Genomic DNA, 25,130 nt, shown 5'->3' on the forward strand with positions numbered 1-25,130 from the left:
GGCCACACAAACAGGCTTCCTTAACTGTTTGTATATAATAGAAGACTCATGATTGCTGCACCAGAGTAAGAGATAAAGATCTGCAAGAGTGTGTAATATGCAGTATGGTGGACAGATGCTTGTAATAAATTCTGCCCAACTCTCTTGGCTGAGCATCATCGGGATTTCTCTAGAATATACAAAGTAGACATTTAGATGATGTATTCAACAAGATAATGCCAGATTAGCTTTTCTCATCCTTGTCAAGTGTGAGCACTTGTCCATTTATTACACAGAAACTGTGTAGTGATTGGCATAAAACTAAAAATAATATAACAGGGTGTGTACACCCTGGGAAAAACCCGGGAATTTTTTAGAATCCTTGGAATTTTTCATAGTTTTAATTTTCAGCTAAGTTTTTGTAATTTTGACTGGTAAGAACCAATATGATAACAAAGTATTTTGCTTTAGCCCACTACTGCAGACTAATACTGTAGCAGTAAAATGTAAACAAGAGAATAACACTAAAATAAAACATCAGTTGCAAAGAAAATGCGCCATTACGTCAACAAAACACAGTTTTCACACAGGCATTGGTCAACTGCAAAATGTATCAAAGGTTTTAGGATGAAGACTATGTTACTTTCAAAAATGAATGTCTTAAAATGCGGAGTGTTTGACTCTAATTCAAAACTTAACACTGTGACGATCAGCCACTCAGAAAAATTTCAGACCCAGAAGACTAGCGATTTATGCCACTATTTAAAATTTTACTAGCACTTTAGTGTTTGGTAGATCAAGCTTCAAGCTTAGTTTTTCATATTGGTTTTAGTTCTTTCATAGATTACAAATTATGTAAGAACGGTGGCAAAAAGTATAACTATCTTAAAGGAAATGTGAGGTGAGTTCTTGAGCAATTTCACACGTAATTGGCATATCTATGGAAAAGTGGGAGTGCTCGGCAGAACCTGTGTTCAGCCAAGTAACCCACGAAATGTTTGGTGCATAGCAGTGAAATTTATAATCGTGCTTGTCAGAAACGTTCAGCTGATGCAATTTTAGCTGTGCTTTTACGATCCTACCTAACCACACTCTTGGAAAAAAACAGCAAAAAATTTTTGATGACCAATATTATATGTGAAAACTTAGCTTTTCTTATAGGTATACTGTGTACTTATTAATTTAAACAATTAACTTTTCCTATTTGTGTTTTCATGCAACTTAACAATGATGTTGCTATTCGCTGATTGCATCACATGTCCTATGTTCTGAATATCTGCTGTCATAGTCTGGCGAGATCATGTGACATGTGCTATAACTGGCTGACAAAAGCCTGTCTCAATATCAATTTCAGTGCTGTGGAAGCTCCGTGCTGTATTTGGTGGGATTCATATTTGTACTTTCGTAATATGAAAATATACAGTGTACAGTTTTTGCTGCAAATAGAAGCTCTTTCCAAAATATAAGTGTACAATACACAATTACTGGTGTGGCTATTGCCATCTTCAGATCTCTTACAAATAGAAAAATGATTGGGTGACAAAATAAGCTGAAGCTAAATCTACGGAAGGTCTAGGAATATATAAGATATAACAAAAAAATAACATGTTTAACAGCCATGCATACCCCCCTACATACCATAAAATTATTCTGATTTAAGTATCAACGTGTTATCTATACACCTAGGCACGTTCTCGCAGGAGGCTCACCACTCTTTAGTGGGTTCGTAGTTGGCTACCATGGAGCAGCATTTATTCCCTTCCATGCTGCATGTCTATCCTCTTGCTATTCTTTTTCCCCTCCCTTGGGGAACATGTCTGGGTTCTTGGGAATGTCCTGCATTCTGTTGGTGACGTGTGAACAGTCTCACCCTTGTTTCTCGCTCCCTTTTCCTTTCTTTCTTTCCCTTCTCCTCCCATTCCTCTAATCAACATTTGAGGATCCTCTTTTTTTCTTCTTTCTCCCTGTGCACTCCTGACAGCCAGTCCACGCGTCTGACACATAACTGTTGACCGGGTAATGCGTAATTCCCTGCCCCAGTGTAGTGCTTAGTAAAAAAAGAAAAGAGAAGAAAAGAAAAAGAAAAAAGGTTGAAAATGTGGGAAGAAATCGTAAGTGAAAATGATTTTTTTTTAAAATCGTTAATGACCGTGAAAAAAGGGAAAGAAAGAAAGAAAGAAATGCAGATCGGACTTCGTATTACAGAAAAGCTATAGTTGGGGTGGTCCTTGTGGCATTTTTGAGCAAAAGTTAAACCAATTTCCACTACAAAAATTATTGAAAAGAAACAGAGAATAAGAAAATGTAACTGACAGGGGGAAGTGGCGTAGATAAGAGTTCATCCTTTACCAGGTTAACTTGTGTTCTTTCGTGCGGCGTCCAGGTCTTCAAAAATCTCCTTCATTTCGGCGTGAAAAGTCTGCTCCAAAATCTTGCAATCGTCCAGGAATCACTAATTTATACCAATTATCTTGATACTGTATGCAATTTAATTTACTTTGCTATTTCCATCCTCCGAATTTCTTAACAACTTCCACAATATGTCTACACATTAAAATCAGATCAAGACTAGCTAATAAGTTTTTTTAACGTCTTCATCAGATCACGTTTGCCTTAAGCTTCGGCTATCAAGAGACAATCAAGAAACGGATAGAAAAACAAAAAAGAGTTACAATTTTAGTATTTTCTCTGCTGTCGAGCGCTCATACCGCTGCAATGGCACAATTCATGTCTGAGGGAACGAGTGCAGTGCGGCGAAATTCAAAGTCCCGCTACACCAGGCTGACAGGTAGGGTTCGCGGGTACCCCTTGGTACAGGCCAGGCCCAGGGGGGGGGGGGGGGGGGTGTGATTGCCTGAGCTGTAACCTTCCCAGACGGCCGATTGGTCCCTCCATCAGGTGTTCGGGAGGTGTGACCCAAGGTGTGAACAATCACCGAAGGCGGGTGCACCCCCTTTGAAGGAGGCCCCCAGTTGGAAGGAGCGCACCATCGGAGACGATGGGGGATCTGCTCGCGATGAGTCGATCATCTTCCAATTCAACTTCTACAAAACATAAATGCAACGAGGCTAATGATTCAAAGACCGTTCCTGCTGCACCACGGTTCCTCGTGGTCTCACATTGTGAAGGTGGTCACTCCTTCGCCACGGTAAAGCCGTTTATTATTCAGAAAGGTGTGGATGCAATTGCTGGCCCTGTGAAATCCTGTTCTTGTTTATGGAATGACACTTTGCATTTGGAGACCACTTCTGATTCTCAAGCACAACTACCGCTTGCTGCCTCACTTCACCACGGTTATCCTGTTTGTGTCGAGGCCCACAGAACTTTTAATTCTTCCTGTGGTATAATTTCCACCAGGCTGCTCGATGATCTAACCAAGGCCAAAATGCAGTCTGACCTCTCCAATCAGGGTGTCATTGCCATTCATCATGTAATGAAAAAGGTACATTTCTCCTTAGTTCCTACCCACACTCTCATTCTCACCTTCGATTGAGTGGTGCTTCCATTCGAGCTCAAAGCAGGCCATGAAATTATCAGCATCTGGCCATACATTCCGAACCCAATGTGTTACTACCAGTGTCATCATTTTGATCACACTAGAACATCTTGTCGACACCCAGCCAAATGTGTCACCTGTGGTAGGGTTGCACACAGGAGTGATAGTCCACCTCCTTCTTCATGCTGTATGAACTAAACTGGCGGCCATGCCGCCTCCTTTCGAGAGTGTCCCATGTATCTTGATGGGCGAGCTGTCCAAGAGATCCAGGTAAAGAAAAAGAAAGGTGCCTTATCTAGTGCCAATCGTTTTTTGGTGTTGGACTCCACAGACTGACTGCACAAGCAAGCTGATGCTTCTGTGGACCCCATGGACCAGGATCCTCCTGATTCTGTGCTCTGTAGTTGCGCCTCTTCCCCAGCTGTCACTTGGCAGCCGCAGAGGTGACACCCCCACATCTCTTCATCATGACTCTCCTCCAATGGAATGTTCGAAGCCTTCAGTCTCATAAAGAGGAATTACGACTGCTTCTAGTGTCGCAGCATCCCCTTGTATTCTGCCTTCAGGAAATGAAATTGCACCCTCACGACCACTTTGAGCTGTCACATTTCTTACCGATTCACTTTGACCTTCCCCCTGAGGTCGGCATTCCCTCTCATGGGGGCATTGTGCTGCTCATATGAGATGACATTCGTAGTCAACCCATCTCGCTGACCGCCCATCTTCAAGCTGTTCAGTTTGCCTTTTCCTTCCCCACCTGTCTTTTTCCCTCTGTACCATTTATGTCCCTCCATCATTCGCTGTCACCAGGGCAGACTTTCTTCAACTTATTGGGCAGCTGCCTCCCCCCCAGTTTTGCCACTCAGTGACTTTAATGCACATCATCCTATTTGGGGTTCTCTCTGTCAGACAGGTGTCCTCTTGGCTGACCTTCTCAACCAACTTAACTTTTTCTGCCTTAACACTGGAGCACACGCTTTCCTTTCCGACTCCTTGCACACCTATTCGCATTTGGACCTGTACCTCTGCATTGCCGAGCTCGCCCATCATCGTGAGTGGTCTGTTCTTTCTGACACCTACTCAAGCAACCATTTCCTGTGTGCTACCCATTTGCTGACCCCTACTCCATCTGGATGCACGTCTAAATGGCAGCTTCCTAGGGCTGACTGTCAGCTTTATTCTGCCCTGGTGACATTCGAACAAGATTTCCCCAGTTGTGATGCCCAGGTCAAATATCTCACAAATGTTATCCTTACTGCTGCAGAACGTTCCATTCCCCACACTTCTTCTCTACCACGTCATGTCCCAGTCCCTTGAAGGACTGAGGCATGCCACGACATAGACGTGCTCTCCGCGTTTTTAACCACCACCCTACACTGGCAAACTGCATTCATTATAAACAGATGCATGCAGAGTGTCGTCGTGTTCTTCGGTATAGCAAAAGAACTAGTTGGATTTCATTCATTAGTTCTTTTAACAGTTCCACACCTTCCTATGCTGTGTGGGCCAACCTCTGATGTCTCTGTGGAACCAAGATCCATTGCCAAATTTCTGGCCTGACAGTCGCTGACGATGTCATTGTGGACCCTATTGCTATCTCCAACACCTTGGGCCACCTTTTTGCGGAAGTTTCGAGCTCTTCCCACTATCACCCTGCCTTCCTCCATCGGAAACAAGTGGAGGCGGCTCAGGCGATGCCCTTCTCTTTTCTGAATTATGGGTGCTACAATGCCGTCTTTACTATGGGAGAGATAGATCATGCTCTCAGTTCATCCTGATCCTCCACCCCAGGGCCAGATGCCATTCGCATTTGGGTGTTGCAGCACTTTTCTCTTGCAGTCAAGCACTTCCTGCTCAACGTGTACAACCGCATCTCGGTAGAGGGCACATTTCTTGGATGCAGGTGTGAAGCCACTGTCATACCCATACCCCGGTAAGGACAAAAACCTTCCTTCTAGCTTCCACCCCATTTCTCTAACCAGCTGCATTTGCAAGGTGATGGTACGTATGATTCATGCCCGGCTGGTGTGGTGGCTCGAGTCTCGACATCTATCTATTCCAGTTCTCCACGGACCTGTCTCACTGAGCGGCGTCTTCGGCGCTGTCTAGATTGTCTTTACTCATGGAGCATCGACAATGGCTTTCGCTTTTCCTCTGAAAAAACCATGTGTATAAATTTCTGGCAGTGCAAATGGTTTCTCCCACCATCTCTACATCTTGGGCCTGTTGCCCTTTTGTTTGTTGAAACTATGAAATTTCTGGGGCTCATGCTCAAAAGGAAACTCTCTTGGTCCTCCCTTATGTCTTATCTGGCAGCCCGCTGTATGCGGTCCCTCAATCTCCTACGTGTCCTCAATGGTACTTCCTGCGGTGCCAATCAGACCACACTCCTTCGTTTGTACCGGTCCCTTGTCCACGAAACTCGACTATTGGTGTTTCGTTTATGTATCTGCACACTCATCCCTTTTATGCCGTCTCAACATTATTCACCATCGTGGCATCCATGTGGCCACAGGCACCTTTTACACTAGCCCGGTTGGTGTGTGTATGCTGAAGCTGCTGAACTACCACTGTGACTTTCTCCTCAGCAGGTATTCATGGCATTTGTCTGCCATGCATGGCCGCTCCTCCTATGCCTCCTCCTTTGATAATCCTTTGATGTCAGTATGGGGCTTGTCCCTCTTCTCTGTTACCTCCTGGAATATGCTTTCGCCACTTGCTACGGTGGCTTAACTTCACACTACCTGCAACTTTCCTGGCGAGTGTGAACCCTTAACCACCTTGGCTTCGTGAAGCGGCCCATGTCAACCTTGGCCTTCATTCGCTTCCTAAGGACACTACTCCAGCCTTGGTCTATTGCCTCCAGTTTCACGACCTTCACATGGAACTTCGCTATAGTAGCTTTGTCTACACTGATGGCTCTCAGACTGACCATGGGGTCGGGTATGCCTTCGTCATTGGCACCCATGTCTTTCAATATCAGATTCCGGCACTTTCCTCAGTATTCACAGCTGAGCTCTTCGCCTTGTATCAGCCCACAGAGTACATCCGGCAACACAGCCTTCCCAATTGTGTCATCTGCTCAGACTCACTCAGTGCCCTCCAAAGTCTACATGTGCTGTACACTGCTCATCCCTTAGTGCAGCGGGTCCAGGAAAACTGTCACTTGCTCACTCGTCATGGAACAAGTGTCATGTTTCTGTGGGTCCCTGGTCATGTCGGTCTGCCAGGAAATGAGGCTGCTGACACCGCTGCCAAGGCTGCAGTCCTCGTACCTCAGCCCACGAGTACATGTATTCCCTTTGATGATCAGTACATGTATTCCCTTTGATGATCTCTGCGTTTCTGTCTGTTAGGAGGTGGTGTCCCTTTGGCATCACCAATGGTCCCCGCTTCATGGAAATAAGCTTCGGCTCATTAAGCCTCTCCCGGTACCTTGGACGACCTCTCGGCCCTCCCGCTGGGAGGAGATTATTTTAACTCAGCTGCGTATTGGGCACTGCCTTTTTAGCCATTGTCATTTGTTAAGTGGTGCTTCCACACCACTTTGTACATACTGTGCCCAAATTTTAACTGTCCGCCATTTCCTGATGGAATGCCCTTTTTTTTATGTCCCAGCTTTGGTTTGCCGTCTGATTATCAGCCGTTTTAGCGAGTGACGCACAGGCTGTTGACCGCATTTTACTTTTTATCCTCTGAAGCAATATGGCAAAGACCATTTCATTTTTAGTTTTGGAAGTCCATTTCTGCATGGTGTTTTTTTAGCCCTTTTTCCACGTGCCTGTTTTTAGGCGTCTCCTATTCTGTCCATTGGGACTAACATATAATCGTTTAACTCCTCTCGGTGTTCATGTTCTATAGTTTTGACTTGGGCGAGTATGACCCCAGTTGTTTTTTGCACCCTAAAGCAAAACAAAAACAAAAACCTAGACACGTAGTGAGTGTTGGTGATGGCCCGGGTCCTTCCTGTATTTATGCAAGTAGCTGAGGCCAGTAGAGGGCACTGATGCTAGTGTAATTTAGTAGCCAATATTGTAAATTCAGCAGTTAATATGCAATATATGTAGTCATTAATTAACATCAGTTCCTATGGAAAAATGAGCATCCGACAATAAAACATAAACTGACATGCAGTATGTGGGAATAAAATCCATACTTAAAATCTGCATAAAACTTGTAAAGAGTAAAAGTAAATAACATGCAAGATTGTAACAGTCAGAATAAAAAGTTTATAAGCTTAACTTCACATATATTAATTGAAACCCTTCACCATGACAAAACAATTAACTGTAATCATAAGTATAAGATAATTAACAAGACTATGACTGTTAATTAATACCTCAATTGTCAGTAACATATTCAGTGTGGAAGCTGACTGGCTCCACCTCGTAGCTTCTCTGCAAGAAATTTTTGTTTTTCTATGGTGGTGCTTGCAGGAGGTGGCCCAGTCTCCTCACTGTTAGTGGCTGGTGGATATGGCTGCACACCAAGTTGCTGTGGCATGTGGCGCTGCTCAGAAGAGTAGGTTTTTCTGAATATATCGCAATAAGCATTCAAGTTAAACTCACTCTGTTCATTTAGTAGTAATCACGGTTGTTGTTTCCTATGTACGTAAATTTCCATTTCCTCCATAGCTTCAACAATTGTCTTCATGCATTCTGCAACACTTCCATATTATCCTCTATGTTTCCTGCCATATGTTTTTCATTATTCAGATGTGTATGGAATGTACTCTTAATTTTGGTTATATGTATGTTCTCTAAAATGAGTCTTGAAATTCTAAATATTTGTTGCTGTAGATTGCCAACTGTGTGCTGTAGCTTAGAACCAACTGCTCTTTTGTTTGAAATCCAATTTTTATTTTCATTTTTCTGTAGGCTTGTTTAATTCTGTTGGAAAATGCCCTGTTGGATGACAGCAACAAACCACTTGCTCTCTGGAGCTGCTGTCCCCTTGTTGATATGTATTTGTGACTTTAGCTTGTCATAAAGATTTGTGACATTACAGTACTTGCATCCATTTGCCCTGGTTATGGGTGAGTGGTAGTTTTAGCAACCTTTTGATCATGGCTTTAAATAATGCATTTTCTGACAGAATTGCACAAACTTTCATGAAAATGAAAAGTACAGTTGGTTCTAGACTATGCCCCAAAGTTTGACAACAACAGCAACAAATATTTAGAATCCAGTGTCTGTAAGATCAACTGCTCGTACTGTGAAAAGTTTCATATTGGTAATGTGGGAAGGAATTTCAAGAAAGATTTTAGAGAGCATATATGTAGCCAAAATACAAGGATGAGTCAAATGAAAACCTTAAATATTTTTCTAAGTACTATTTATTGTGCAGAAGTGGTACAAAGTTGTATCACTTTTCAACATATTCTCCCTCACGCTCAATGCAAGTCCTCCAGTGCTTACAAAATGCCTAAATTCCTTTAGAAAAAAAATTCTTTTGGTAGTCCGCGCAACCACTCGTGCACCGCATGGCGTACCTCTTCATCAGAACGGAACTTCTTTCCTCCCATTGCATCTTTGAGTGGTCCAAACATATGGAAATCACTTGGGGTAAGGTCTGGTGAGTATGGTGGATGAGAAAGACACTCCAAATGCAGGTCTGTGATTATTGCAACTGTTATACGGGCAGTGTGGGGCCTTGCATTGTCATGTTGCAAAAGGACACCTGCTGACAGCAATCCACGTCGCTTTGATTTGATTGCAAGCCGCAGATGATTTTTTTAGGAGATCTGTGTATGATGCACTGGTGACAGTGGTCCCTCTAGGCATGTTAATGCTCCAAAATGACGCCTTTTTCATCCCAAAAGAGTCAGCATAACCTTCCCTGCTGATGGTTCTGTTCGAAACTTCTTTGGTTTTGGTGATGAGGAATGGCGCCATTCCTTGCTCGCCCTCTTCATTTCTGGTAGGTGGAAGTGAACCCAGGTTTCGTCCCCAGTAACGATTCTTGCAAGGAAACCATCACCTTCTTGTTCAAAGCACCGAAGAAGTTCTTCCCAAGCATCAACACGTCGTTCTCTCATTTCAGGAATCACCTGACGTGGCACCCATGACTAATCTGTAAACATGGCGCAGTGTCATTCAGTGTCACTCGGCGGTTTTCCTTCACTATGGCTTCAGATGCTGCTATGTTCTGTGGAGTCACAACTCGTTGTGCCTGACCTGGACGAGGAGCATCTTCCACTGAAGTCACACCATTTGCGAACTTCCTACTCCATTCGTAGACATGCTGCTGTGACAAACATGCATCACCATACTGAACGTTCATTCATCGATGAATTTCAATAGATTTCACACCTTCACTATGCAAAAACCGAATAACAGAACACTGTTCTTCCCTGGTGCAAGTCGCAAGTCGGGCGGCCATCTTTATACTGATACTGTGACGGTATGTGTGCATCTGCACTATGCTGCCACCTACAGGCCATTCTGCACGCTGTTTGTAGCGTGCTTACCAATTTACAGGATAATGGCACAAAATTTCGATTTGTTATTACAAATTTAAGGTTTTCATTTGAATCACCCTCGTAATAGCACATTCCATACACATTTGGATAAAGGAAAACATGTGGCAGGAAATGTAGAGGATAATATGGAAGTATTGCAGAAGGCACAAAAAGGATGAGTGTTGAACCTACTGGAGGAAATGAAAATTTACATATATAGAAAATGGTGACCAGGGTTATTGCTGAATGAGCAGAATTAGTTCAACTTGAATGCTTATTGTGATGTATTCAGAAACCTATCAGTTTGAGCAATGTCACATGCTGCAGCAACTTGGCATGCAGCTGTATACGCCAGCCACCAGTGGCCTGAGCCTTCTTCCACAGGCACTGCCACAGGAAAATGAAAACTTCTTACAGAGAAGCCATATAGCAGCATCAGTCAGATTCCATTTTGAATGCGTTATTCACTATCGAGGTTTTAATTAATTGTCATTGTCTTGTTAATTACCTCACACTTAAACTTATGTTTAGTTGCTTTGTCATGGTGAAAGGTTCTGATTAATAGATGTGATGTTAATTTTAAATGTTTTATTCTGACTCTTACACAACCGTGTGTTATTTGCTTTGCCAGGTTGTGAGCTTTCTATTATTGCTCTTTACATGTTTAATATGGATTTTAAGTATGGATTTTATTTCCACATATTGTATGTCAGTTAATATCTCATTGTCAGATACTCATTCCACCATATAAACTATGACTATGCATACTGCATTTGAGCTATTGATTTTACAATACTGGTTACTCATGCAAGCTAGCATTAGTGCCATCTACTGGCCTCAGTTATTTGTATAAATAAGGGACACAACAAGGTCATCACCAGCACTCACTGTGTACCTAGGTGTATAGATATTGACATTGATACTTACATCAGAATATTTTTGTGCTATGTGTGGCTGGTACTCATGTTATGTTTTATATTTCTTATTTTTTATATCTTATATATTCCTAGGCTTTTTCTAGATTTAGCTTTGCATGAAAGAGTAGCTGATGAAATAATTCTTGCATGTGGTCTTTTGAGTCTGACAGCAGATTATAACTATCAAATTTATTTGCAATTAACAAAAAAACTTCAATCCAGCCACACTGTAGACTTTTGTGTGTAAATCGCAAGTGAATGTACTAATAGGACTCATTACCATTGATAACATTAACTGCAATGAACGGAAAGAAGAAGGAAGTACAAGATGTTGTGGTAAGCAGTGATGGGCATTATTGAAATAAATTTAAATCTGTATAATTATTCAAATAAGTAGATCATTCGAACAAATGTATCCCTGAATAAGTTATTTGTAACTTAAATAATGAATAACATATAATGACATTGCATTTTCTTTGTTTATTTCTTGTACCAAATTCGATCACTGTTATTTGTTCCATTGGCTCAGTGCAATTTCTTTTTGATGAATAACTTATTAATGGACTGTATATAAATGTGGCTCAGTGGGTTAAGTTTCAGACTACAAAGCCAAAGATTATGGGTTCGGTCCCCTGTTGGTTGTGTGATTATTTTTGTTACTTGTCACATGTTCACCTCTAACAATGAGAAAAATGTAAAGTCAAGTTCTGCCGTGTTTTGCAGCACATGTTGAACTGCAGGTCCACTTCTGACTGGCTTTATAAGTAGGTTCAGAGGTGGGAGGAAGTCAAATGAACCACCATGCTTAATAAAGTACTGCAGTGATCAAACTAACCTTTGTGTTGAGCACAGCTTTACTTTCTTTACAGTTAACAAATGCAACACAAAAATACTTCATAATCAGATGGCCTTAGCAGTTACACTATTGACACAACACAATTCAACTGACTGTTCACTTGCCAGTTCTTCCCTCCTCTCTCTGCTAACATTCAGAAGTACTCTGCACAAGTAGCCAAAGATAAGAATGCAGCCAATAGAAACTTTCAGTCTGGAGCTCCATCATCCATTGTACAAAGGCTGCTAACACTATCAGAAAAGGGCATATCATTGATATAGTTATGCAGTTTCCATGTATTATGTTGTGCAAGAATGCGAGTGAACAAAGTTAGGACTCAGTTGCTAACGACTAACATCAACAGACTTACATCTTTAGACCTCCTAAAACGTTTGTGGAGTGCTGCCGGATGTCCAAGTCACCCAGAAGTGTTTTAGGTTTGACTCTGAGTAAGCTTCACATTAGAATATGGAACAGTTTTTTGTTCCCACATGGGTCTATGCAGTTATACAGAACTTTTTGAGATTCAGAAATTTTGGAAGAGTCAGTGGGTTTGAAGAGAGAAAAGTTTATAATATTGCAGCACACTGGCAGTTTTTTTTATGGAGAAAATGTCAAGAGATGATGGAAAACTTTTTCATCTTTCTGCACTGACTGCAGTCATTGCAGAATGTTTTGCCCAGAATTTAAAAACAAGTAGTTCACCTTTGTTACTGTTCATGATCAAAATAGACCTACAACAAACTACATGCATAAATGATGTTATGATATAAAAAATGATTTTATTTTGAATGTAATTTTAGTAGTGAAGGTAATGTGCAATCACAACAAATTGTTTACCAAAACTACAGCGAAATTGATGATTTCTCAGTTTCTGCCGAAGAAGATTGAGAGTTGAAGGAAAGACGATTTCAGAAGATGTAATGCATCAATATCCTCTTTGTATATGTAGAACATATTTTCTTTAGTGTCACAATGGCAGATGGAACCTTATTTAACGAGCACCTCCCATAACATGCAATTTGCACAATGAGCAAGACAAATCGTAAAAAAATGGCTCACTTAACGAGTGATGTTTTGCATAACAAATGATGATGATTTAGTGTGATGTCATCAGCTGTTTGCGTGTGACAGGGTAAACATTCAACAATTTGAACAATTCTCACTGTCAGCAGCAGCATATGAACAATGTCTTTAGTGCATATTGGAGTCTGGGTTTAGCACTCTTTCTGATGCCATCTTAGTGCAGCTTGTGATCACACATTTTTCTAAACTTGTATTCACACAGTGATTTTTTGTGTGCAAATTTTATTAACCTTTGGAGAAATGTCTCCAAAGATAAAGCCACAAGAAGACAAACATGTGAGAAAGGGAATGGCTTGCAGAAATGAAATGTAAAATCATTGAAAAACGCGAATGTGGTGCAAGTGTTGGTGATTTAGTATGCACATACAGTCGGTCAACATCAACTATTTGCAGTATCCTCAAGAAGGACGACAAAATTAAGGAGATAGATGCTTCAAAGGGAGTGACAGGATTATCTAAACAATGATTTCGTATTCTGGAAATGTGTGGTCGATGGATTACCTCAAAATCGAAAGGTTGCTCCATTTATGGATAAATAAAAAGCAATTGCAAGGTGACACTCTTAATGAGAACATCATTTGTGAGAAGGTGAGAATGATTTTTGCTGATCTCGTAAAGGAAGCTTTATGATCATTAGCAGCTGAAGAAGTCTTTAAGGGAAGCCATGGCCGGTTTGAGAAGTTTAAGAGAAGAACCGGCGTCCACAGCATTGTGAGGCATGGCAAAGCAGCCAGCTCTGTCACAAAGGCAGCAGAAAACTTCATCAGCAGCCTCAAGGTGCTCATAGATTCTGTGGGTTATCTGCTACAACAGGTTTCTAATTGTGACGAGATGGATCTACTCTGTAAAAAGATGCTGAAGTCTACCTTTATAACAGCAGAAGAGAATGCACTGCCCGGTCACAAGTCAATGAAAGACCATCTCACACTGCTATTCTGTGCCAATGCAAGAAACAATTTGAAAATTAAACCACTGCTTGTTTACCATTTCAGGAAGTGAAGGTCCAACAACAAGGCTTGGGTGGCACGTGATCTTCTTTGTGATGGGATCAATGAAGTATTTGGCCCTTCAGTGAAAAAATATTTGCTTGAGACGAATCTGCCACTCCATGTCTTGCTTGTTATGGACAACACTCCTACCCATTCTCCAGGTCTATAAGACCACCTCCTTGATGAATTGCAGTTCATCAAGATCCAATTTCTGCCTGCAACACCACTCCGTTACTCCAGCCTATGGACCAGCAGATTATTTCTGACAGTAAGAAGCTCTACACTAAACCACTCTTTTAGCACTGCTTTGAGTTGACTGAAGCTACCAATCTCACTCTCAGAGAGTTTTGGAAATATCACATCAACATCTTTTTTTGTGCTTCAAAATGATTGCAGAGCTGTGGGAAGGGGTTTCTAAAAGAACTGTCACTTCTGCTTGGAAGAAGCTTTGGCTGGAACGCATTGTCGATTGTGTCTCTGAGGCATTTGAGTCAGTACCTGTGGAGCTTGTAGTCAACGAGATTGCGTCTTTGTGGACGAGTATGGGACTAGAAGTGGATATCAGTGATACCGATGAGCTTGTGGAAGATCACAGCCAAGAAATGACCACTGAAGAGCTTGTGGAACTGCAGTGTCTTTCACAGCAAGAAGCCGTGTAGAGGAGTTCTTTAGAGGAGGAGGAGGCAGTAACAGCAAAGCAGCAATCGTCTGGTGTAAGAACAGAAAAACCATAGTATTCAGTTGCATCTTACACTGGAAATCATCGCTGCAATAATGCAGTGGCTATACACACTACAAATTTGTTTGACGATCATGCTGTGTTGCATTTTTGCCAAGTGTTGAAGCGTCGGCAGAAACAAATGGTTATAGATAGCTTCCTAGTAAAAAAAGAATTAGTTATGTATCATGAATAATAAAGTACATAATACTGTGTGTATAATTTTCTTGAATAAGTGGCATGAACAAGATAAACTTCTAGTACTTTTTCTGTGTGGAACCCATTAGTGTGTTTTACATTAATGTATATGGGATAAATTGTTTCGCTTAATGAGTGTCTCGCACTATGAGTGATATTCTGAATGAATTCTGCTGGCTATGCAGTGTTCCACTGTATCCGATTATATGTTTGACAAAAAGAATTGTTCTGAAAAATAATTTAAAAGCCACATCAGCATGGCTGTGAAAAAGTGCTCACTTGGTTGTGCCATCCATGTGGCTGAGTACAAGTGCTCTCTCTACTGTCATTAGGCAAGACAGCATTGGTAATCTTTGGCAACTTCCACCAAAGTATGCAAAGTATACGAGAAGTGTAAGAGAGCAAGTGCGAGGTTGCATGAACTTTGCTGATGTAAGATAGGCAAGTCTGACGGACAGCGGGCTCATGCTGCAGTGGCTGTGAAGAGCAGGCCAGGGACACGGATACCCACCCCAGAATTGACGACCTGGAGCCTCCTGGAGTGCCAGATGAAGACACTCTAGAGTGGTCTTTCTTTAGTGGCACTTGCTCAGAACCCAGAACTACCTTGTCTATACTCCAATGAAAATTACTTAGTGATTGGCAGATAGCCGTGGTAGAAGGCAGTGCTGCCAGCGCACAGCCATCTATGCTTCACTAGTTGCTGTTCGTAACTACAAAATAGGCAACAGTGAGAGCATGTGGTGCCACTATTATGGGATGGCGACTGATCCCTACCATTTGACTCACTGAAACATCAATCTGAAAGTAATTTTAATCAGAGTTTAGCAGTGGCTTGTACACCAGCTGCTATATGGTGACAATGCTAGGGGAAGCTGAAACTACATTCTGCTCCCATTGAACATTCCTGCTCATAGCAAGTGGTGATACAACTGGGTCATATGTGGGCTATATCCAGTGAGGCCCTGTCTTCTGGAAATATGGTTGTATTATGAGGATGTCCCATGAGCATTCTCCCACACCTGTCTACCCAAGACACAGCTCTGTCTTATAAGTATCTGTCGCAGTTTGTACTACAATGGAATGAACATCATGAGCAAAAATCACTGCACACCAAGATTACCGTAATTTCTCTTAAAAAATGTAAATTATTACACTTACAAGACATCAGAATCAACTTACACAGCCCACATGATATCCCCCAATTAACTGTTAACACCTATAGAATTTTTAATAAGCTATCCCTTTCTTTTTATATTGCCTTAACCCTAGTTCCCAATACATAAAGTATTGTGCAGGTACCTATCCCCGTCATGCCTCCTTCAACCTTTCTTGGGACTGTCACCTGTAATGGTTAAGAGTTTGGTGCACCCTGAAAGGGATGTATACACTCAACTTGGACAACTGTTGTAAGATTGAGAAGTTGTAACTTCATGTACATTGGCGAGGTCATCTCGGTCACTTGGTATGGCCCTTGATAATGAGTGAAGAATTTTTTTGTCTTACCCTTCAGGGTATACATGCTCTTTAACACCACCCTCCATCTTACTTGGTATTCAGTTTTTGTTTTGAGAGGTTGTGCCTACTCTGCAAACTTTCCAGAATAATCCCAATGTCTGCAGTTCCTTCTTCAAACATGATACTGGAAAATCCTTCACAGCTTTTACCAACCTTGGGTCTGTTTGGAGTCCTTCATGACCCAAATATTGTACTTCCTGTAGCTAAAAGTGATACTTCTTTGTACTGAATGTTAGGTGCACTGCCCACAGCTACATAATACCTCTCTTAGCCGTATCACATGTTCTTCAGTACCCTTCACAAAAGGCAATTATGTCATCCAGATATACCATTCATTGCCTTGGTTTTAACCCTTGTAAAGCTGTGTAACAAATGCTGAAACATGGCTTCAATCCAAACAGCATACGACGATATTGGTAGTGTCCCAGAGGAACCGTTAAGTTCCATCTTCAGCCAGTCCTTGGATGCCACTTGTATCTGGTGATAGCCACCTCTTAGATACTAGGTGGAAAAATACCTGCACTGCCCCTAATTATAAAAGTTTCCATTATATTTGCAATTGGATAAGCATCTATAGTCATAAGATTATTGTGGTATCTACAATGATAACAAAATTGATATGTTTTCATGCCATTCATACAATATTTTTTTTGGAACTATTGCCACTGCTACTCCCCAAGGGCTGGTACTTTCTTTAATAATACTGCCTTATAACTGTTGGTTAATGAGCTCGTCCATCACCAGCTGCAGATGATGTGGTATTCGGTATGACAATACACAGGCGGGTCATTGCCAGTCAGGATTTAGTGCAATGGTTAGACAGGTCTTCAAACTCCATTGTGAATCTCTGCTCCTTCCAAGTGTTTCACTTTCTCCCATAATGCAGCTAAACTGGTGACTTGCTTATGCTTAGGGTCCAATTTATCTGATCCAGAACACTTCCTCTAAAATCTCCTAATTGGCAACCGTCAATACCTTAAACAAGTACATGTCTTTGGCCCCAAAGTTACGTGCTCACTCGCTACCTCCTGTACACATACCATACTCCGTACAAAATGCTGTGCCATGTCTAACTTGTCATTCTCTTTTAATGGCTTAATAACACACCACTGGCAAATCAGCTCCTACACTCACCCATAGTAATTTCCCTACACCTTGTGGTACTTTTAACATGCAAATTAATCCTTACAGGCATCTAATTGGTCCCATGAACATTGCAGCAGTGTGGCATGGACAGCAGTTTCCCTTAGATGAAGCAATGTTCTGTTGGGTTCCACTATGCACTGTAAAGGTCAATTTTAGCATGATGTTCCTGTAGGAAACCTAACCTTAAAATTGTACAATAACCAATGCCTATATAGGCAAAATTTACATACATCCTGGGAAATGTTTTGCCATCACCTGAAAATTCAGTATTGCTGACCCCAGGGAATAAACATCACTACCACCCACTGCATATGGTTATATATTGGTGGTCTGAACCTCCTCTTTTCCATGAGGCCAATACTTCCCAAAAACACCTGAGAAACTTATTCTCTTCTATACACTAAGCCAATTAAGCAAAATTATGCCTCCGCACACGTTTTAGTAGTGCTAAAATGTACTGGGGGAGAGCCGCTCATTGGCCCTGGGGCTCCCACTGAATTAAGAGTTGGTTACCATTTTCATTCCATGTTTTTGTCATGACCGTTATTCTGTCTACATTCTCATTCCTGATGCCCTACACTGCAGATGACAGCACCCTCGCCATGTGAGACTGACCTTCCACAATGGTAACACTTCACACCAGTGGAATATATCCCCCTTCTATAGAAGAGGTGGGTCACTGCATCCATTTCCTCGAATGCTGTTGCTGTTACTATGAATCCAGCTAACTCTTTAAGCAATCCTATCCATACTTTTCATGATACTTCTGGTGGCAACCCCCACAACAGTGTGTTTGGTGGATGTTACCTTGAGCCCAATTTCTAGAACTGTTTAATTACCATATCTCTTTTGAGTTTTGCCTTGCACTATTTGAACTGAACTAGTGCTTGTATACATGATTTCTTCTCAATTGCCTGAAAATGAAATTTCAAAGAGGTAGATCTGCGGGGAGAGTTTTTAAATGCAAAAGGGGTCCCACCTGTAGACATTCATCATCAATTGTGTGAATTTCATTGAAAAAAGTGTATGGCCTTTCAACACATCTGCAAATAGTGTAGGAAGTTCACTGCTGGTGAGACCAGTCTTCCACCTCATAGAGACCTTCATTGACCCTTTCCACCTATCTGCTCTCTCCTCTGCATTTAACAGTGGAATTCCCATTGCATTCTTAATGTTACCACCCTTGCTTTTAATTTCACCATAGTTTGTTTTGACTTTTCTGTATGTATCCAACAATCATCCCTTTTTCAATTTCTCCTCATTTTTCATGCAGCCATTTTCCCTTGGCTTCCCTGCACTTCCTGTTTATTTCATTCCTGTATTTCCCTGAACATTTTTGTATTTCCTTCTTTTGTCAGTCTGTTACCCATGGTTTCTTGCAGGTACCTTCCTTGTACGTATGTTTTTCCTTCCAACTTCTGAGAGTGCCCCTTTTTAGATGTGTCCTTTCCTCTTAAACTGAACTGCCTACTGAACTATTAATTATTGCAGTATCTATAGCCTCAGAAACTTCGAGCATATCACTTCATTCCTTATATTTTCCAATTTCTTTGCCCATTGATTCTTCTTGATTAGTCTCTTAAACTTCATACTGCTCATTATCATTACTAAAGTGTGATCTTAATCTATATCTGCTCCTGGGTATTCCTTAAAAGCCAGTATGTGATTTCGAAATTTCTGTCTGACCTTTTCCAAGTGTACCTACTCCTCTTGTCATTCTTGAACAAAGTATTTGCTGTTAGTACCTGGAACTGATAGCAGAACTCAGTCTTTCTCCTCTCTCATTCCTACTAGCCCATAGTCTCTTGTAACCCTTTCTTCTACTCTTTCCCCTACAACTGCATTCCAATCCCCCATAGCTATTAGGTTTTCATCTCCATTTACTTACTGAATTACCCATTCAGTACCAGAAGCCTTCTTTTGGCCAGGAACATCTGTTTGCGGTGGCCGTGCGGTTCTAGGTGCTCCAGTCCGGAGCCGCACTGCTGCTACGGTCACAGGTTTGAATCCTGCCTCGGGCATGGGTGTGTGTGATGTCCTTAGGTTGGTTAGGTTTAAGTAGTTCTAAGTTCTAGGGGACTGATGACCACAGCAGTTGAGTCCCATAGTGCTCAGAGCCATTTGAACCATTTGAACATCTGTTTGCCTGCCCTAATCTACTTTTTATGTCCTCCTTGATTTGTTCGTCACACTATTTTGCTACCAAGATAGCAGAATTCCTTGAGTTCATGTTCTTTGGTCACCAATTTCAGAGTTAAGTGTATTACTAATCTTATTTGTGCTACTCCCCAACACGTTTGTTTTTCTTTGGTTTAGTCTCAATCCCTAGCTGACAAAAAAAGGTAAATCAAAATGTTATTTATCAACAATAAAAAGGCTTTTGAAAGGATTCAGTATCCTCATATACTTTCTCTCTCTCATCATCTTGTGCTTGCAGTGTCCGCATATATACCTAAACTATTGTTGTCAGTTTGTTTTGCTGTTGATTCTGATGAAAATGATCCTATCACTGCACTGTCACTGTAGCTCACTCTCTGCCCTACCTTCCTATTTGTAATGAATCCTACTCTTGTCACACAATTTTCTTCTGCTGTTGATATTACCCTTTACTCATCTGATCAGAAATACATGTCTTCTTTCGATTTCACTTTATTGACAATCTGTGTCACACATTAATAAAATAAAGAACATCAGTGTTGATACCAGAACAAAAGGTTGTTACCTAGGAATAATGTTATAATAAGATTAATAAATGAAACTGATAATCACACAACTAACATATATCTGAGGAAGAAATTTCTGAGAACCTGCATTTGTAGCATGGACTGTGAGCAAAATGGAAAAGAAGTGAGTTGAAGCATTTGAGATGTAGTTATCAGTAGAATTGACAAAGAAATGAAGATATGGAAAACACAGACAAAAAATGGACAGGATCATAGGATACATGTTAAGGCATCATGGAATAACTTACATGGTACCAGAGAGAGCTGTAGAGAATAAATACTGCAGGGAAAGACAGAGACTGGAATAAATCCACCAAATAATTGAGGATGTAGGTAAGGTGCAAGTGCTGTTCTGTGGTGAAGAGGTTGGCACGAGAGAAGAATTCATGGCAGAATGCATCAGACCAGTCAGTAGACTGCTGACTTAAAAAAGGTGGAAGGAGGGGTGGGGGGCAATTTTACAAACATATGAATAACCATATACTTTCATAAGGTTATTGTTATAATGTAAAAACTATTTTGTAATTCTCTGTCTGTCATCTTACAATGATATTACTTGTATGTTTACATTAATGACTGATGTCATGCTTACATAAATTTTTATTTCAATTTTTGTGATCTGTCATTAATCAAGCAACATATGTTGGAGATTTGTTTACTGTGGTACTAAAGATTTCAGATTGGTTTAAAATTTAGGTATTGGTTTCTTGTGGTAGTTGATAAAAGCTCAGTAAACTAGTTGTGTGTGTTTTAAATACGTAATTTTGTTTTCTTACTTTTGCAGGTGCCAGTGGGTGAAACTGCATTAGCATTTTACACAGCAAGAAACCCAACTGACACGCCTGTTATTGGAATTAGTACTTACAATGTGGTACCGTATGAAGCAGGGCAGTATTTTAATAAAATTCAGTGCTTCTGTTTTGAGGAGCAGCAGCTGAATCCACATGAAGAGGTTATAAGAATTTCTTTTTGTTGATGTTATTTTATATCTTAATCTACAGTGTAATTTTACTCTTTTTCAACTTTCAGGTGGACATGCCAGTATTTTTCTACATTGATCCAGAATTTTCTGAAGATCCAAAAATGGAATTGGTTGACACAATTGTATTGTCCTATACATTTTTTGAAGCAAAAGAAGGTCTTACATTACCAGTGCCATCATTTGTACGAAAGTGATAAACTGCTCTTATAGTGTACAGAGAAGAAAATCGGATATATCGATAAAAGTGGAATGATTTGTGACAAAACAGTGTGAATTTCCTTTGAATTAATTGCTGGTATTAACAAAAATTTGTTTGGGTATATAATTGTAGGCTTCTCTGGCCATTGTTACAGTCAGTAAAATTTTGTTATCCATTGGTGCTGCAGTGAAATACCTTGTTAATCCCAGTTTCAAAGGAACAGCTCTGTTGGCACAACTATTTATATTTTCACTGAATACAAAAAAAAATTTAAATGATAAAGTGGTACTAGTTTGTATCTACTATGACTTATCAAAGGAATCAAATTGGATGAATCACAGTATTCTACAAGAAATTTTAAGTTTTTCTGGGATTCATGGATCTGAGCATGCCTAGTTTAATTCCTATTTAGCCCTTTACACCAGTGATCACCGCGCAGCATGGCATCATGTGTTATGGAATAGTCTTCAAGAGCTTTGCTTGAGAAAGAAGTATTGTGTAGGCAATCACACACGACAGGAGACTGGACACAACTGTTTTAGGAATGCTGAGTCTCGCAGTGGTAACATTCAATAAAATGTTCTCGGTTTTCCAACCATTGTTACAGTCAGTAAAATTTTTCTGGGTTGTTGACCACATTGTCAATATGTAAAATACTGACGTTTCCATCACTGTTGCTAGTGACCTCCTTCAGGGTGTTTTTATTTACTCTGAAGAAGGTCACTTGCAACAGTGACCAAAACATTAGTAGTTATGTATATTGACAATGTGGTGATAAACTCAGAAAAAATTTAATGATTGTGTGGGTATCATCAGATATATGAATTGCAAAGTAGCATATACATCATGAAGTAGTGTTGATCAGAAATGAGTACTGGAAGACAACTGTTAAATATTTGTGTCTATCAGATAGAAATGAAGGGTTAATGATTTTAATGTAAATTTATTACACAAAACTGACAGGAAACATGATCTAGGGATGCTATTAGTACTTGACACTTCACTATTGGCCATAAATTTTTCCATCTGAGTGGCTCAAGATTCAAGATAGAGGTACCTTATATATAATGTATTCATAGAAAAAGCAGAACATAAACCAATATAATGCCTGTCTGAATGCACATCATGTAACTTAGCCACATAAACAATCTGGAAACATCAAAAGAGAACAATAATAGTGATGACAAAACAGTGGAATATTTTAAAGAAAGCTTAAAAAAGGCTGACACTATTGGAGTTTACAGTGAGCCTAATGCCGTATCAAAACTGAATATGTTTCTCTGTAAGTTTGTATCCAATTTTAAGAGCATCCTACCCCTCCCCAAGTCTGACCCCCCGCCACGCCCCAAACACGCACAAATAAAATCTCTGCTAGGAAGTCTTGAAAGAAACCTTTGATTCACTACAGGTATTAGAGTATTTTCAGGAATGGAAAAGAGAAAGCTACAAAACAGCAAGTACAAGTAAGGATCTAGAAGTACTTTTATGGTATAAATGGTGCTGTAATATATTAAGAAAAGTTGTAAAAATCCAGGTAATACACATCTTGTGAGAAATGACAGAGCAGACAATAAAATCATATTGTTAAAAGAGAAAAGAACCTATAGAAGATAACATTTTTCTACGAAAGAGAATAGAAATGTTTGAAATACAGATTATGTGTAGCAGAGGCTTTTAATAATTACTTTTTAAAAGCAGATGAGAAAACTGGTTCAAAACGTTCAGAAGAAAAAGCATGGTATTACAATGAAGAAAAAAATTTAGTGAAATGAATGTTTCTGACATATTTGCATCCAAAATCAGGAAAAACATCGTGACCCTTAAAATAAGACACTAAAAATTTGTGGCCCTGTAATACCTAATGTTCTTAATCATATGTGTAAGATATAAATAACATAATTATTCCATTGTTAGGCCTATCTATAAGAAAGGTGATTCCACTGATGTCAGCAACTGCTGCATTTTGTACATCATTTCCTAAAATTTTTGAGAGGGTTATGTATTCTAGAGTTGTTATCCATTGGTGCTGCAGTGAAATACCTTGTTAATCCCAGTTTCAAAGGAACAGCTCTGTTGGCACAACTATTTATATTTTCACTGAATACAAAAAAAAATTTAAATGATAAAGTGGTACTAGTTTGTATCTACTATGACTTATCAAAGGAATCAAATTGGATGAATCACAGTATTCTACAAGAAATTTTAAGTTTTTCTGGGATTCATGGATCTGAGCATGCCTAGTTTAATTCCTATTTAGCCCTTTACACCAGTGATCACCGCGCAGCATGGCATCATGTGTTATGGAATAGTCTTCATGAGCTTTGCTTGAGAAAGAAGTATTGTGTAGGCAATCACACACGACAGGAGACTGGACACAACTGTTTTAGGAATGCTGAGTCTCGCAGTGGTAACATTCAATAAAATGTTCTCGGTTTTCCAACCATGTCAAATGGTTGAAATTTTAACCATTCGATGCGGCTGGAAAACAGAATTTTTTATTTACATGTCTGTTGGTTGTTTTGTAACTATCAGTTATTGTGTATTATTATGTTTCACATTAAAAACAGAATTAATTTTATGTAACATAAGTGACAAAGTGTTAGTACATCTCTGTTCTGAAAAGGAAGAAATAAAGGAATGAAGGAATTGAAACTTTAATTGGGTGGGTTACATTATATCTGTATTGATAATACTGTATAGCTATTTGTGTGTGTGTGTGTGTGTGTGTGTGTGTGTGTGTGTGTGTGTGTGTGTGTGTGTGTGTGTGTGTGGGCACGCGCGCACGCATTGTAAAGCAGTGAGCAGTGCCCAAAGTATCCCACATCATTTATTTTGCATGCGAAAATAGTACCTTTCCAATTTTTTTTTTGTTTCATACATATGAGTAAGTGTCGACAATATAAGGAAAAAGATAGATTCCTACTCACTGTAAAGATGACACATTGAGTTGCAGACAGGCACAACTAAAAGACACTTACACACTAGCTTTTGGTCAAAGCCTTCTTCCGAAAAGGAAACATACGTGCATTGATTCACATAAGCAAGCACACCTCAGACACGCATGACTGCCATGTCCAGCAGCTTGGACTGGACAGAGCTGCTGGAGGTGGTGGTCACGTGTGCATGGGGTGTACTTGCTTGTGTGAATGAATGTATGTGTGTGTTTTAACAATATAGGAAAAGACAGAGTGCTACTTACTGTAAGGACACGTTAACCGCAGCCTTCATCAGTAAAAGAGACACACACACTCATACACACAAGCAAGTACACGTCATGCACACGTGACCACCAACTCTAGCATCTCGGGTCAAAATACTGCTATCACATGAGATACAAACAGCAATCTGGAAGGGGTGAGGACACGTAAGGGAGGGAGAGAGAGGGAAGGGGGGGGGGGGGGGGAGAGAGAGAGAGAGAGAGAGAGAGAGAGATGAACACCGTCTGGTGGAATGTGCATGGCCTAAGAATGCCTGCAGGCACAGCGTCAGGAGGTTGTGGGGCAAGATGGTGGGGAAAAAGGAGGGAAGATGGGCAAATGTGTTGGCAGAGTGTGGCAAATAAACAGGGTGGGATACAAGAAGGAGGAGGAGGAGATGATAGGGCAGAGGGGGTGGAAACTGTTGGCTGGAGGGTTTGGGGACAGTAGTTGCTGTAGGTTAAAGCCGGGAACAGAGAACGTGTTGTAAGGATAACTCCCATCGGTGCAGTTCAGAAAAGCTGGTGGTGGAGGGGAGGATCCAGATGGCTCAGGTATGAAGCAGCCATTAAAATCAAAGATGGCTCAGGTAGTGATGGAGTCATTGAAATCAAATGTATGATGTTCAGCTGCATGTTGTGCCACAGTTTGGTCTACTTTGATCTTGGCAGCAATTTAGCTGTGGCC

At 40.5% G+C, this 25,130-nt stretch overlaps 1 protein-coding gene across 1 annotated transcript in view; it reads left to right on the forward strand.

Annotated features, from left to right (window-relative positions):
- Positions 1 to 23,904, forward strand: part of LOC126473180 (cytochrome c oxidase assembly protein COX11, mitochondrial) — a 35,653-nt gene extending 11,749 nt beyond the window's left edge. The window contains exons 4-6 of the mRNA XM_050100068.1: positions 20,850 to 21,017; positions 21,095 to 21,709; positions 23,556 to 23,904. Of these exons, the coding sequence (XP_049956025.1) occupies positions 20,850 to 21,017; positions 21,095 to 21,241 (315 nt within the window). The 3' untranslated portion in view covers positions 21,242 to 21,709; positions 23,556 to 23,904. The remainder of the gene's footprint in view (positions 1 to 20,849; positions 21,018 to 21,094; positions 21,710 to 23,555) is intronic.
- The last annotated feature ends 1,226 nt before the right edge of the window (positions 23,905 to 25,130 follow it).

This window comes from Schistocerca serialis, chromosome 4 (genome assembly GCF_023864345.2).
Source record: "Schistocerca serialis cubense isolate TAMUIC-IGC-003099 chromosome 4, iqSchSeri2.2, whole genome shotgun sequence".
NCBI classification, from domain to species: domain Eukaryota; kingdom Metazoa; phylum Arthropoda; class Insecta; order Orthoptera; family Acrididae; genus Schistocerca; species Schistocerca serialis.